This window comes from Musa acuminata, chromosome BXJ1-5, assembly GCF_036884655.1.
Source record: "Musa acuminata AAA Group cultivar baxijiao chromosome BXJ1-5, Cavendish_Baxijiao_AAA, whole genome shotgun sequence".
Lineage (NCBI taxonomy): Eukaryota > Viridiplantae > Streptophyta > Magnoliopsida > Zingiberales > Musaceae > Musa > Musa acuminata.
Genome location: NC_088331.1, coordinates 42,905,711 through 42,922,036, shown reverse-complemented (window position 1 = coordinate 42,922,036; position 16,326 = coordinate 42,905,711). Strand labels below are relative to the sequence as shown.

At 36.1% G+C, this 16,326-nt stretch overlaps 1 protein-coding gene across 1 annotated transcript; it reads left to right on the top strand.

Moving 5' to 3' along the window:
* The first annotated feature begins 4,967 nt into the window (after positions 1-4,967).
* On the top strand, positions 4,968-13,765 carry LOC135674399 (RNA-binding protein Y14A-like). Its single transcript, XM_065184211.1, has 4 exons — positions 4,968-5,289; positions 8,138-8,274; positions 12,773-12,918; positions 13,428-13,765. The coding sequence occupies exons 1-4, from the start codon at positions 5,025-5,027 to the stop codon at positions 13,474-13,476; spliced, it is 597 nt and encodes a 198-aa protein (XP_065040283.1). The 5' UTR covers positions 4,968-5,024; the 3' UTR covers positions 13,477-13,765.
* Positions 13,766-16,326: the final 2,561 nt, after the last annotated feature.

The following is a 16,326-nucleotide window of genomic DNA, read 5'->3' as shown; positions in this document are numbered from 1 at the left end:
CGTCCAAGTTGACAAGAGATCGGGAAAAGGGTGGTAGAGAGTACCGGCGGACAAGGTTTAACGTTAAACGGGTGCGAGGACTGAGAGAGGAGTGATCTGTGGCAACCGGAGATTTAAATATGAGTTCACCGGTTGTGTACGGTGAGATGGGACGTGAAGTTCGTATATGGACGGAGGAGAAATTTTGTGATAATATTTATTTTCTCATTTGGAGATTTTCCCAACAACTCACCTTTTTGGTTTTTTTCAAATAATATTTTTATTTTTAAAAATATTCGTCACCAATTCTTTCCGTCAAAATTTATTGTCCATTTTTTCAGTATTCTTCATTTAACGCGTTTATAATTTTTTTAATAATATTTTATAGTATTTTTTATTAAAAAATACTGTAAGTAACATATTATACCTCTTTAGTTGTCATTGTTGGTAAACCATTATGATACTATATGTTAAACTTATAATTGGTTTGTTTGTGGATAAGTGTTTATTTGGACCATTTACATATTTTCATATATGTATTTTTATTGTGGTAGCTAAAATACTATAACAAGCTAATTTTTAATTTTTATTTAGGTGATATTATTATAAATATGGTACATTAAATGATTTCTAATATATTTTGATTCCATTTAGTTTATTTCTATTATTTTTAAGTAAGCTTTATAATATTTTTGTTGTGGTGGTCAAAAACACTGTAACAAACCAAAAACACTATTTTAAGGGATGGTTTGGATTTTTTTTTTTTAATTAGGGGTATGATTTGAAAAAAAAAATCCAAATTGAGGGTTTTTTAAAAGGGAAAATCACCTAATATTTTTATTTTTTAATTATTTTCGGCGTAATACGGACTGGGGATTTAGTTGGAGGGTTCTCTTAGATTCTGGTTCACAACCACTTGGTTCATTCCCCTTTGTTTCGTGTCATTCATTAGGGTTGGTGCCATGGTCTGACTACTAAAACCTTTTTATGGTTTTAGAAGTATTCTATGTTCAGATCTGGTTTGGATGACTGAATGATGTTAGATATGATTTCCAACAGATCCTTGGAGAATTTCTTAGTCCATGGGGCCCTTTAGTTGCTGTAAGTGACAACATCGGTCAATTATGATAGCTTTTTCTAGCCAATATTTTCTAATGCTGTTTGTGATCTTCGTTAAATCTTGTCAATATTTGTGTTACGAGTCTTTCCTTATCTTTGACGATAGATATCATCTTGCTTTGTGATTACAGCTGTTAACAATTCTATTACTATGCTTCAATTAATTATAGCAGATTATTGCATCTAATTACTTTTAACAGAACTCTAACCCTCAATCGATGTTTCGTATGTAAAGTTTATGTCTGCAAGAAGCAACTAGTTTATGTTTGATGAGGGTAATAATGGCGATAAAACTCAGTTTGATGTCAGCCACCCCTAATGACGTCTCATGCCTCGGTTGACCTGACAACACCTGATCAAACAGAACGGAATGTCGATCGAGGCACATTAACATCCTAGCTCAGTCCTTCACGTCACGCCAACACCGCTGTCAGACATTGCCAGGAGTATGATCTCGATCCCTGCAAGCGGGCACATCAGGCAACGACAACATTTACTATAAAAACCCCCGCGCTCTGAAGAAAAGAAAAAAAAAAAAAACTCCCGAAGACTATCCACTGATTTGACCGTCGGAGGGGTCGGGTCGAACCCTCCGACCCGATCTGAGTGCAGGTGCGAAGACGGAGCGTCTCCCACCACGCGACCCGACGAGGAGTCCCTCCTTGGTGGAGGCAGCGATCGCTCCATTCCGATCGGACCACCGAAAGTGGCCACCTCAGCAGCCTCAAGGATCGTCCCAGAAAAATCCCTAATCATTCGGACTCGAACCCAATCGTGTCGACCCCGAGGTCATGACTTAAGGTTATTTACACAAAACACTGTTAGTAAAATTCGTTTAGACATGAACTTGATGGAGCATATTCTATTTCCTCCTGTTTTTGGAGTTGGATTTGTTGCTGTTAGTAAAGGATATCCTATTGTTCCCATCATTCTGCATTCATTCTTTTCTTTTCCATGAGCATGTTGTCACAGTTAGTTCTTATATTCTAGGTTTGAGAAATTTAATGTCATACTGGTACTTCATATAAAAAACTGAAGAGAAGATAAATATTACGAAGAATTCAAAGTATATGTGATAGGTTAATTAGCTTGTATAGGTCAAGAAGCAAGCATTTACCCTCTTAGCAAGCTCAGCCACCACACTCCTAGTGTTGGTCCATGTTTTGTTTAGTTCCATGAAATATTGAGTTGGCAACCTCTGTTCTTGTAAAAACATTAATTGGAGAATTTTATTCAAAACAAAGAGCACTGGCCAACTTGACATCCATATAGTAATACTGGATATGTTGAGATAGGAACAGGGAAGGACTATGTTGTATAACCATTTTACCAATGAATGAGATTGACAAGTTCCTTATCTCTATAACCTATGAGAGAATTAACAACTAAAACATGCAAGATCAAAAAAAATAATGATTGATTTCTGATGTAAACAAACACACAAAACATATGGTATCGTGACATTATATTATAGATATAAATGGATGAGAATTTGAACTTATAGTATCCCTTAGTTTATATATCTTATATTATAGATATAAATAAATTCTGATTATGGTTATAGTTAATACAAAGAAAATTTAATTATAGTAGAATTTTTTAAGAGATGATATGGGAGGAACTCTTTTGATTATTATCTTAAATCCTTTACTCTCACTTGTAAAAAAATATATAACTTTATAGATCTATTATTAATCTCTCTTAATCCCTATTATATTGCTTATAAGGGTCCTTTAAAGGGTACGAAGAGAGGAGAAGATCAGTCTTGTTTTCCTTATATATCAACATCATTGTAGCTTTTAGATTTGATGATAGTGTATCTACAAACCACATAAAAATTTTCTAAATCACAACGAACGATACACAATCTTATCTTCATCCATCGTTATTTGATTTCAATTCTAACATTCAATTTTTTTCGTATAACAGTAGCATAATTATAATTTTTTCGTAAAATCAAATATCTTATATCGTAAAAGTATATACAATTTGTTTGTATTTAGATCTATTTGTTAGTATCTTTTGCTTGCGAAAAAAAATTATTTGGTTTTAATTGTATGATACTTAAACGATTCATTATCGATCTATTTTTTTTATCTCATTCGACCTGTCATCTATTTGTGAGCAATGTGAGGTTCCTCAAGTTTGATCGATACACTATTATTTATAGTATTATTGATGGCAATGATCTTCATTGGTCACTAACCCAATCACAAACAATAGTTATGTCCGATGCTACTATAGGCAATAGCAGGTGTGATAACCGGTGGTGGTCACATGCAACAATGGTTGCTTGTATGTTGTAACCCAAGCATTATTGTGGCATCCTACCTTAGTCATAGGTGGTTGCACATGCAGTAGTGCGCTTAAGTATGGTGACTACAACGATGTCATTACCTTAGACTAGTGTTGCATTGCTACTTTTAACTAACGGTTACAACAATACCATTGTGGCACCTTCTGTTGGTCGTCAACATTGAAAGTTGTAGTTCACAATAGTTGTACGATGGCCACAAGGTTGCTAGTCGACTGTAGACATCACGCGCAATAAGTACAGTCATGAGTGAGCACAATGACATGCCGTGACAATCATAAGGGTTATTAGTCAATCGTGGAGGTAGTTCAAGCCAATTGCGTACTTTGACGACTATAAGAGTCATCGATCGATTGTGTGAAAACTACCACGTACCAAGTCGATTACAAGGGTTGTCGATTGGCCACATGAAAACTATTGCATGTTACAATGACTGTAGGGGTCACTGGTCGATCACGTGAGAAGAATCGCACATAACAACTACCGTAGGCGACGGATGATTGCACGTTATGGTTGTTGTATGTCTCGCACAATGGTTATTGGGAAGAAAAAAAAAAGGTTTCACTTATTAAAATTATAGTGTTACTCTTGTGAATTCTTTTGATTTCAATCAATATCATCAACATCTCTACTCTTCAAAAATCAAATATTTTCACTATATATCTTACCAAAATTATAGTTTTACACTTCGAAAATTAAATATTTTTTACTTATTTTCTCAGTTATAAAATTAACTAATTTAACTTGCTTTAATCAAATATTTTGATCAAACTGGATTCTAACGTTATTTTGATTACTTGACTGAATTTAGATTTAATTAATCTTGTTTTGATCGAATTTAAGAAAACTCAAATCTTGATTAAATTTTAATTTTGATCTATTTTAATTTTGGTTGATCTAATTGTGCTGATGTTTAATCTAATTCTAGGCTTATTTAATTAAATATAATTGATTTGTCTAACTTAGGATTATATACGAGGAGGAGAAGATGGAAGAGGAGTAGAAAGAAAAAAGAAGAGGTGGGGTGAGGAAGGTGGACGAGGAGTGGGAAGAGGAGGTGGAAGTAGAGGAGGAAGCTAAGGGCAAAGGGAGATGGCAGCACTTAGGGGGGTGATGAAGGTGGAGGTAGAGTTCATGGAAGATGAGGAGGGAGAGAGAAGGAAGCCAAGTGCAAGGCGAAGAAGAGAAAACCAAAAAAAGGAAGGAGGAGATTACGGAGAGAGAGGGGGAGGAGCGATGGAGATGGAGGTGGTAAGGATAATTTAAAAAATCAATTGGTAATATATGATTTAACTAAATCAATTGAATAATTAGGGTTTAGTTGAATTGATCTTGATTTATTTTTTTTAAAATAAGTTAAACCTGGTTAAAAATAATAATAATAATTTTTTATAATTTAGTTAAAAATATTTTAATCAAATCCAAGAAAAAAAATTATTTGATAAAAATTAAATAGGAGGATGTAATATGATAAAAGCCAAATTATTTTTTTCAGTAAATTACCCATATCGTTATGTCGGGAATCGCCGATTATATATATTTATAAGGGCAGGGATTTGTCATTCCGCCTATTGTTTTGGGTCCCCGATTCATCTCCAAGAGACCGGCGACGATGGCGGCTGCTGCGGGGGACGTCGAGGTGGTGGATTTCGAGCCTGACGATGACGATCTCATGGACGAGGAGGTAGCCGCCGCCGAGGTCGACCCCTCCCCTGCCCCCAGGCTCCGATCCGCCATTGCCGGCAGCGATTCCTCGGGCCCTAGGAAGACCAAGGGCCGGGGATTTCGCGAAGAGGCGGGTCGCGATAGCGACAGCCGCCTCGCCGCCAGGGATTTCGATTCCCTCGACTCCGATGGCGGTCCCGGTCCCCAGCGATGTAAGTTTGGAAACCCTAATCCGATGGTTTCCCGACCTTTTTCTTTCCGATTTCCTACATTTTTGACTTTGGATTCACACTCTTTTAAACTTTATCTTTCTGCTGCATTGCTTTCTGTTTTACTAATATGTTCCCTCAAATCCTAAGAGTTTCGGTGTTTTTAGGGTTTAATATAATTGCATATGCGATTTGAATTTCATGTTGGTTGGTTCCGTCAAATTATTTAACATCGTTTAGTTTGGGAATTAGTTTAAGGATTAGATGTAAGAAAGACACCCAAGTACTTGCTAATTTTCTGTTAATGAATTAATTGTTCTTGAAACTTATGCTTGACTAATGCAAAAAAAGGCCTCTATTAAAAGCATAATTGACTGAATGCATATATCAATTACAGGTTTCCCCTGGGTAGTATCTGTCAATGATGCAACTTTTCAAACTTTAAATTATGATGTTCAAATTTAGCATTTTTTTTCCTTTGGGTAAGGTAAAGCTTGTCAGTATCTTACAAAATGATAGATTAAATTTCATTAATAATGGGCATGGATGCTGTACTTTATGGCGTTACTTGAACATAAAGAAACCACAGAATACTGTGGTGAAGTAGCTAGAAAATGGATATTTTGAAGGAAAGAAATGTGAAATAGGTGAATGGAAGAAGAGAGCACCCAAATAGCCAAAGAAGAGATAAGATTCTGACTTTTTTTGTTTCCAATCAAAACATGAGTATATTGCAAGACTAAAAACTCTTTATTTAAATAAAAATATTAAATACGACTTGAAAGAGAGAGATTAAAGAGTTATTTGTTAAATGAAAGAATTTTAGCAATTACTTCAGGACTTCAACTCTGAATACAATCTAATTTAGTCTGACTTTAACATAAAAAGATCACCAAAAAAAGAATTGTACTAATTAACCTGAACAAATCATTTCAACAAAGATAACATCCAACATAAAAGAGATGCAAAAGATCATGAAAAAGGAAAAAGGATTAAAAAAGGGAAACAATAGTGATAAAAACAAGTGCCCATTGAAGAAACCTTACATTGTCTCTCTAGCGACAATTAGAGGAGAGCAACAAGAAGCTCAGGTTGCTTAGGTGTGGAGAGTGACTTGAGTCACCTTGGATCAAGCGCTTGATGACAAAGGAGTGTTCTGATAAGTGTACTAACGTGAGGTGATGATGGAGAATTGATGGATTAGGGCTCACTGGGGTTCATTGGGTCATGTGGGAGGGGAGGTGAGGAGAATAGGAGATTATTATTTGATTGAATCGAGCTAGGTTCTGGTCAAGCATGGTTTGAACTTAGGTTGCATGTGGTTTGGGCGTGGATCAAGGGTGTGGTGTGGCCCCGAGTAAGTCCAACCTAAGACTGTGTCTGGTTGGTTCAGACGAGTGATTGGGATGCCCAACGCCTAAGTTGAAGCGCTTGCCTAGGAGATGGCTAGGCAAAGGCACCTTTCCCAACGAGGTAGGCTTGAGGTGCTTGGGCTTAACCTTCCCTTGCTTGAGCGCTAAGGCGAGTGTTTGAGATTCTTGTGACAACACTTATACAGTGATACATATGCACAAGTTTTTATGCAGCAAGAGGGGAGAGAACAGGAAGGATAAGGATCTCATCAATGTCCTAGATGCTTATGGTAATCTAGGATCTCGAGTTTCATCAATGTTTGGATTTTAGATTGAGGGATTATATTTACAAAATCAAATGTATATGTTAAAACATTTATTACTTGGGAAAATTATCACATTCTTTCTTACGATCTGAAATAATGTTTTTACATTAAGAGAGGCATTTGTCTTTCCTCTGTATTCAAGATGCTGTAGATTAATTGACCATTATAAACCATGTTAAATATATGATGTCGAGTTTGATGTTCGGCATATTTTGCTATGTCAAGAATATTGACATACTGCCATAACTTTATTTTTTAGTATCTTTGTGGTTTATTGACAATTGACAACATTTTACATATAAATCAACGATTGAAATATCGTTTCGTACCAGAGTTTCGACCTTTTCTCGGTACGGTATGGTATTGTATACCGAGCGATATACCGTTTGGTATATATATATATATATAACAATGTGCGACGTCGCCTTTCTTCTCCTCAGGTGGGGCGTCGTTGCCTCTATATATATATAATCTTATATATATATATATATATATATATATATATATATAAATTAAAAAAATGTGCGATGTTTCCTCTCTTCTCCCCAAGCGGGGCAACGTTGTCGAAAAATGAGGCGACGTCGCCTTTATATATATATAAAATTTATAAATAAAAAATACCGTTCGGTAGCAAGCGGTCCACGTATCGATTTCTTGTCGGACTAGTACGTACTGCCCGTACCGGGCGGTATCATTCAAAACTCTATACCTTGGTATAAATATATGTTATCCTGCTGATATGAAGGACAATAACTTGTCTATAGATATTATATTGTGATGCATAGGAAGATTTTATATTTTGGACTAAGAAGATTTTAGACCTTTTTTAAAAATCTTCATTGCAGTTTTCACTATTTCATGATTTCTTATTAGTTTTGTTACTTATGGTATGTACCAGAAGATATTTCTTCTTGTTCCCTTTTTCTGTTGCTTAGGCTTAAGATGACTATTACCTGTTGCATTTGTTTGCTACATTTTGGTTTGATGAAAAATATATAAATATGCACATTGGAAGCTTGCCAAATAAGTTTTATTTTTTTAAATAATGTATGGCAGATTGATGTTATCTAAGCTGACTATTTTCTAAATAACTAGCCCATGTAAAGATTTTCGTAGCATGATGCTATTGTTAGAAAATGGATTTTACAAGCACATTTTTGTTTTCTCTGACAGCTATTGAGGGATGGATTGTTCTAGTAACTGGGGTCCATGAAGAGGCACAGGAAGATGATTTGCACAACGCCTTTCGTGAATTTGGTCAGGTTAAAAATTTGCATCTAAATCTTGACCGTCGCACTGGATTTGTCAAGGTAGGTATAATAATTTCTATTAACTTGTCAAACCATCAATTTTAATGCACCTTTATTCTTACAATCATTGTTGTACCCTTTTGTTTGAAGATTCATTTCTTTAAGCTTACTAGAAATTGAAATAGTGCTTAATCTCGATTTAGTCTTTTCATATTTATAGTTGTGGAACTTTATGCTTCTCCATACATATTTGTTGCAAATTGGACATGTTATTTTGGGTATAACAGTACCAAGCTATAATATTTTCATCTTGGTACATTACTCTTTTAACAAAGAGAGAGGCACTATCATTTAGTAGCTTTAATAGCTTTAATCTCATAGGGGCTCCCAAGGATGATTGGACAAATGTCAAGCGGCACCACTTTGCATGTCACCTCATCGATGTATTGACAGGTGATTGCAAAGCGAATCTTACACTTTGTGTCAATCTTTATCTTCACATCCTCAAGGAGCCAACCTAGAGGATATGGGTGTCGATGCAATGTCATCTCTAAGCCCAGCTTTTGGACTAAGCTCATTGACATGAGATTCTTCTAGCAACTAGTAACAAAGATAGCACCAACGACCTTGTTTTACTTGGATTTTTATGGTGAAGAGTTTTTCTTGACTTTTTGGGCCAAGGGTCGGATTTAAGTTTATAACCTTCGGTCTTGCGATCAATGATATATTTGGATCCACATGATCAGCTAGAGCAAGTTTGGTGGAGTCATTGAGAACAATTGTTGTTGTTGTCCATCGACTTTGATTGTTCTTGATCCACTTTTTTGAGAAAAGTTCTAGGTTAATCTACCAACACTTCTACCTAATTCGATCTGTAATTATTTTTTAAAAGAGAACTTTATTCATTCATCTCATGGGATGATTCAAAAGTTGTTCACGTGTACAAAAGGAGTAGGGATGTCATTATCCTTGGCACACGAAGGAGCCTTACAACGTGCAAAATTAGCTATGCTGTGTCCTCATTCTCAAATCTAGGAATGTAGGACCAACAAATTACCTTTACAGAGTTGGAAATTTCAACAATGTTAGCCAAAATGTTAACGACCAAGGAGTAGGAACAAATTTGTGACGAAAGAAATGTGCTAGTGAGAGTCAGATTGTATTCTCAGATCGTGGAAGCCTTTGTTGACTGTCCAAGACAATGCCTCCCATATCACAAGACATTCAGTTTGAAGGGGTAATGTGGCTTTAATCGTACGAACATTCAACTGCAATGTTTAGACTATATGAGCATTTGATGATGAAGCCAGCACCTATATACTCAGAAGTAGGTTTAAAGGAACCGTCACATTGTGATATCAAATCATCATGAAATGTAGTTTTTTTGAGCATAGAAGAATCTTGTTTGATCCCTTGACTCGCCTCAGGCTAGATAGGTGTCAAAGTGTTCTCATTAGTTAAGGCAACAACTCGACACCAAATGGCAAGCAAACTGGAACGGTGGTTGTGGAATAGTCGCGCATTGCGGTGTTTCCAAAGCAGCCATGGAGAGTTGGCAATTAAACGCTTAAGAAACTTGGTGGAGAAGATGTCTAATTCATTCGCCTCTTCAACCTAGACACCCTTCTCCCATTCATCAAAGAAGCGAAAGGAGTAATTGAGTTCTGTTTGAACAAGGTTCCAATATGATAAGACAAAAGAACATTTGAAGAAAATGTGGGAAGTGGGGTCTAAATAAAGATTACAAACATGACAAGAGGATACTTGAGCATTGCAAAGTCTAGCTTCCATAGGAAAATTTTCACTCTAGGCGCTACAATGAGGCTCCAAACCACCTTTTAACCATTCCATCTGCTTACCACGAGTTTGGGAGCCCGCTTTAAAATTTTGTAAGCACTTCGGCTATAGGAAACTCCCAGGGGTGGGGAGTCCATATCTAGGTATCATGACATAAGTTTAAGGGGATCTGAATGCTCAATATTCCTTTGACTAGGGACAGGTGAAAAAGCAAGAGAAAACACATTCCAAGCTCTATTTTAAAATAGATCAGAAACCACATTAAAGTTCATCACCTTATTAATATTAATTAAAGTAGGCCAACGATTAAGTGGTATGTTAGAAAGCCAAGGTTCAACCTGGATATCGATATTTAAACCATTACCAATCAAGATCCGAAGGCCCTACTTAATACTGAAGAGGAGATGAGTTAAATTTCTCCATGACCGTGAAGATCCTTGCTTGGGAATATGATTCCAAGGATTAGGGTGATCATTCTTTGCAAAAAGGAGGTTAGTCCATTGGCTGCCCTGATTGCTAAGAAGTGAGATGCGCTTAGCGCCAATAGACTTTTTGACCACATGAATATTGTGAATACCAAGGCCCCCAGTGTCCTTATGGAAGTGATGCAATCCCAACTAAGAAGATTGAGCTTGTTATGTGAACCATCATTGTTCCAAAAGCATTCCTTAGAAAGTCTTAATCGTTTTGGTTATTTTATTTGAAATCCTAGAGTTCATAAGCATGTTAGAAGGGATGACATTGCCATCAGAGTTAACAAGGACAACTTTGTCAGCTTGACTAAGAAGCCCTTTTTGCCATCCTTAGATTCTTTTGAGACACTGAGAGGGTTTTGACAACTGATGGGGAAAAGGTCACTTTTCTTTGAGGAAGAAGAATTTGTATGATGTTCGGAATTTTCTATGGCCTTCAAGTAAACCCTCTTTGGCTTTCTCTGAAGTGTTCTCGTTGCGGGTTCTATTCTTTTGCTTGATCACCATAGTTGTTTCGCTAGCACTTGAGATGTTATACACCTTGAAAAGGCTTAATTTGGTGCTGATCTGATCATGCAAGCCGGCTGTATATTTCATCATCGTCGGGTGTTTGTCGAGAGAGATTTCGAGTGCCACCACTTGTCAACAAAATTTGATGTAGTCTTGCACCTATTAGTCTCTCCCTTGGCACAGTCATCTTTTCTATTGATCTTCAAGGTAGCCCATTGGATAAAATGCTTATCAGAGGAGTCTTTTAAAGTGCCCCCATGTCACCACTTTGTTATTGTAAGATCGAAGGTAGGCATTCCATTATGCAAGTGCATGATCGGTCAACTCGAGTCGCTCAAGCGTGACCGTCCTTGGTGTTGTACCCATAGAGAGTAAAATAGGTGTCAAGTTGATCAAGCCATACATCCAATACCTCATTGTTGTTGGAGCTACTGTAGAAGGGCATGTTAATCTAAGCCTCGACTCAGAAGGGTCAAAGCCTCGCTTTTGCCATTGGTTCCATGGTATCAATGTTGTCGCCATTGCAGTGCATCTTTGGCAAACTGGTTTGAGTATTTGATGAAGATGGTCCCTTCTTCTCTATGACGTGCTTGTTTCTATCATGTTTTACTATTAGGTTGGCTTTGGGATTGAATCCAACACATAATGACCTCCATCTTTTGTCAGAGCATTGTGATTTGGGCAGCAAGGTCCAACAGGGCTGTTGGGTTGCTTGTTGCCCTTGTGTTGGCACCACTTTTCATCGGTGATCGGGTTGAAACTCTTAACTCCTGTCGTTCTTCTCTTAATGCTTTATATCCTTGCCTAGTGATAACCATCCACATGCGAGGAACGATGCTCTGATACCACCTAATCCGTATGGGAAAGGACTCGATGGTGTCAAACCTTCCTTGAGCGGATTTGTCTTCGTGGAGTTGCGAGAAAACAAAGAATTTGGGAGGAGAAATTGATCTTCTTTGCTTTGAAATAAAAGTACCTAAACATGGAACTTGTATAAGGACTCCGTGAGTGACAATGATTGAAGGGGCTGCAGTTCTCTCCTCTCTTCCAGCCGTAAGGACCTCCTCCTAAGGTTGCTGTTGGGATCAACAGCTATTGGAGTATGGAGTTGCTGCTGCTGTCATCCACGAGGAAGAAAAGCCATTGAAGGAGGGATCAAGAATAGGGACTAGCTGGTAGGAATAGTAGCATTGCAATGGAAGGAAGAAGGATATGCCAAGAACCACTGTGTTGATCCCTAATTGTGGTTATCTGATTGATATAGCTCTCTGTCCTTAGACTAATTAGTTATTTTTGCTGAACTAATTGTGGTTATCTGATTGATATAGCTCTCTGTCCTTGCTGAAATAATTTCTGGATTGAAATTGCATGTGGAAGTTGACCACCTGATTAATCTTTTATGATGTATAGAGCTCCACATTACATTTTACGTTAGGGTTTGGGTCCTGTAAATGGTCAAACCATGCAGTTTACAGGTGAACTAAAGTAGTCATGTTAAATGTATTTTTGATGATCTAGCCTTATTTAACAGATGTGTTCTATATGGAGTCTTCTGTCGGAAGTGCTTTCAAATAATAAATTGCATACAAGTACTTGAGAATGGCATCTGCATGAAATGATAGCAAATCCAAACAGGTCCTTCAATGCTAAATATATTAAAATTTCTGCATCACTGTTAGTTTAATCATTTAACAAACATTATCTATCACTACTTATTCATCTTATTTTGCTTACATTTCTTTTATTTGATATGAATTTGATTTTTCCACATTTTTTAGGGTTATGCCCTGATTGAATATGAGAACTTTGACGAAGCACAAGCTGCAATCACAACACTAAATGGTACCGAGCTCCTTACACAAACAATTTATGTTGATTGGACATTTAGCAAAGGTCCGATCAAGCGAAGAAACATGAGGAGAAGGTAATATTATGTTTGACTACAGTTTTTGTGCTGATATCAGCATGTCATGTTGAAGCAGCTTATTGTAGCATCGTCCCAAATTAAGCTTCTAATTCAAGTTGCAGAATTTGTACACTTTCTTAACAATGCATCATGAAACTTTTGACTCTTTCTCCACCACCAATATCAAATCTCATTATTTGCTTGATATCCTGTCCCATAAAATAGACTTTTTAGAATTTGTCAAGAAGCATCATATAGCACTATTTTCATTATTTGATTATTTTTTCTAACCTTATTGATGCCAATTGTTTTTAAAGGAGTACTAAGGTGAGGACAAAATGCTTCTTATCGTTTGCTTAAAACCACTCGATACAACTTGATCAGCCAAAATCAGTCGCTATGGTTTCTTCTTTTTTTTTTTTCAAATTATACCAGTTAATGTTTATACAAAATCATCAGGAATCCCAATGTGTTACCAAGCATCTGAAGCATTGCAACTCATATGACGGTTTTGTTTCTTTCCACAGATCTCCACGTGCTCATCGATCAAGGAGCCCTCCTAGGAGGAGATACTGAAGCTGCTTTGCAGAGCTTACTTCCCCCGTGTCGTGTGATTTTGGGAGTCTGCATCCTTCGTGTGTCCCGAGGCCTGCGGCAGCTTGGTGTGGATTTACGTGACTCAAAGAGGCAGTATGTTGTACTATGATTAGTTGAAAGTATAATTAGTGACTTACCCCTTTCTGCTATTTATTTTAACGCATGCTATGCCTGCTTTAATGATTTCGGTGGAACTGCCAAGTGCTGTTGTTGTAATACAGATTTTATTTTGTTTGATGCGTGCATTTGCTGATTTGAGGATTTCTTACCTTGCAATGTCTTGCATAGTGCCATTGTAATGTATCTGCTGAAAGGGAACGTGTTTTGCTATTTTGATTTGATTTTGGCCATTCTTATTTAAAGTTCATGGTACGCTTGGCTACCATGAACAGTGGTCATTCTTATTTAAAGGCAAAGTAGTGTTTTTTAAATGTTTAGTCATGAACAAAATGTAGACGTGTACGAGGACCATATTTTAAGAATTTTGACTTATAAGGTCTTACTCTGCTAGATCGTATTCTTTATAGGCCACCGAGGGCATTAAAAATGGGATATATTGTAAATGCCTAGGGTCCGAGTACTAAATCAGGTCAATTGGAGGTTATCATGTCTTGTTACTCTATCAAGCAACATGACGAGAGATGAGAAGCTGGACAAAGGGCAATTGTATTATCATTTCGTTTTTCTTGGGTGAATTCTTTAAAAAAGTTCACCCTAATGCACAAGAAGTTACCTCTCGAGATGTTATGGTACTCCTCGGAACGATGGATGATGCTGTGACTTGTTGCACTCCTTGTCCGTCGAGCATTCAGGATGGTCTTACACAAAGATTATGAAGTTTTCTGTTTACTCATATCTTGAAAGATGTTCTTTGTTCCATGAACCTCTCTCTTTCTCACAGAAGTTCTCAAAATTCACTTATTAGTAATAAGCTATTGCGGGGGAAGAGTAATGGAAGAATTCGTTTATTAGTTATTTTGTTAGTTCTCGCCCGCCTTTCCTCACAATTACGAACTGCATACATGCCTTACAGAAGCCTTTCGACTCTATGGATGTTAGGATTTTTTTAATCTTTCGCCTTAGAGACCGAGATGATCTTAATATATTGCTAGAATCTAGCTTTTAGTATATTCAGAATAAACTTCCAGTACTTTGCCCCTAGAATCATTATTTTTAGTGGGAGAAGCTTAATTTTTCTGTAATTTTAGTTTGGGTAAAACTATTCAATATTCCTCTGTTTATGTAGATTCCTAAGCTTCTCATCAAATCTTTGTTAATGCATCAGCTCACTAGTGAAAAGGGGCGTATTGGTTTGACAAAAGTATGTATCGAAGTTTCTTTTGGTATCTCCCTAATTCAGTCTTTCATATTTATCTTAATGATGCTAAATACTATGCTATTAAGATGGAGTACGATTGGAAAACTATGAAGATATTCACATTATAATATTTATGAAAATCCTATAGGAATTGCATAAAACATACACCCTCTAATAAATGGGTTTAGAAGCAATCAGTGATTTTTGTGTCAAAAGGATATCCCTTTTGCTATTTCTGTGTCAGCTCTACATAATATTGGTACTTGTATGTTTTAAGATTAAGAAGAAGAAGAAGAAGCAGTTATCTCCTTCTAGAACAGGGTCTTCTATTTCTTTATCCAGGATTTCTTAGAGTACAAATTATTTGATCGTAGAAAAAGTGACTTCAGCTTATGGACTGCTTGAACATTCACCTATCATGATTCACATTTTCAAAGCAGTGACAAATTCCAATAGATTTGGTGCCCTCACGAGTATTGATATAGTTGAAGAAGACTATGAGGCGGAAGTGAAAGATGACATTAACTCGATATTTTTTTTATCTTTAACTTAGTGTAGAAAAGTATCATTCCACTTATCATAATTACCAATGGTGAATTCATCGCCTCGTGGTTTACCTCATAAACCTTTGCGATAGCGTGGGAGAAGTCTTATATAATATTACTTATTAGAGCCTTATATAATATTGTGTTATGTGCTTTTTGAACCTATGCTTCGAAGTAGTGAAACCTGACCATGATACTATTTTTACTTAATATTATTCTAGCCTCTTTGTAAACAAAAAAACAAAAAACAAAAAATTCATACAACTTTTATAGTGATAATATGTTGATCTATACGGGGTTATGATTTGTCGATTTGATATCACCTCTTCATGAAAGTTTTGGAGAGATATTACTAAAAATAAATGAATTAAGAAAAAACCTATTCACATGATGAAAATACTAAAATCCTACAAATATTTACACTCTTTTTGAATAGTTTAGAAATAATGTAACCAATTATAAATCTGAGTGTTTTTGGATCAAATTTCCATAATATATTTCAAACGAATTTAGAAGCGTAAATATTATAAAACATTTGAAGGAATATCAAATTTTATCAAAATATGATGAAATTAGAAAAATTCAAAACTGCTCACGAGCTAAAAATAAAAAAAATATGTTTCCATCTATCTAGAAGGATTGACAAGGTTTTTCATGTAGTTTGGCCCTGTTTTAACCAAGTTTAGACCCAATTATAGTATTTTTTATTCCATTAAAAAAAAATAATTAGGTCTAAATTGGGTCGAAACAAGACTTAAGTTCGTGAAAACCTTGGCAATGGTTCCGGGTGGGAAAAAAAAATATTTTTTTAAAATTTAATGATAATTTTTTGATTAATTCAAATTGTTAATAGGCTTATTATTTTTTTATTTCAGCTAAATTTTATAAAATTATATATCTCCATAAAAGCTCTTGTAACATTTGAATATGTTAATTCGTTTGAAAGGTTTTCCGATATTTCGGTTG

What these genes read in the sequence shown, in the direction of transcription:
- LOC135674399 (XM_065184211.1), top strand. Translation starts at nt 5,025, where the DNA reads ATGGCGGCTGCTGCGGGGGACGTCGAGGTGGTGGATTTCGAGCCTGAC. An exon ending in GTCGCACTGGATTTGTCAAG is followed by an intron (nt 8,275 to 12,772) that starts GTAGGTATAATA and finishes CACATTTTTTAG; the next exon opens with GGTTATGCCCTGATTGAATA. An exon ending in CGAAGAAACATGAGGAGAAG is followed by an intron (nt 12,919 to 13,427) that starts GTAATATTATGT and finishes TTCTTTCCACAG; the next exon opens with ATCTCCACGTGCTCATCGAT.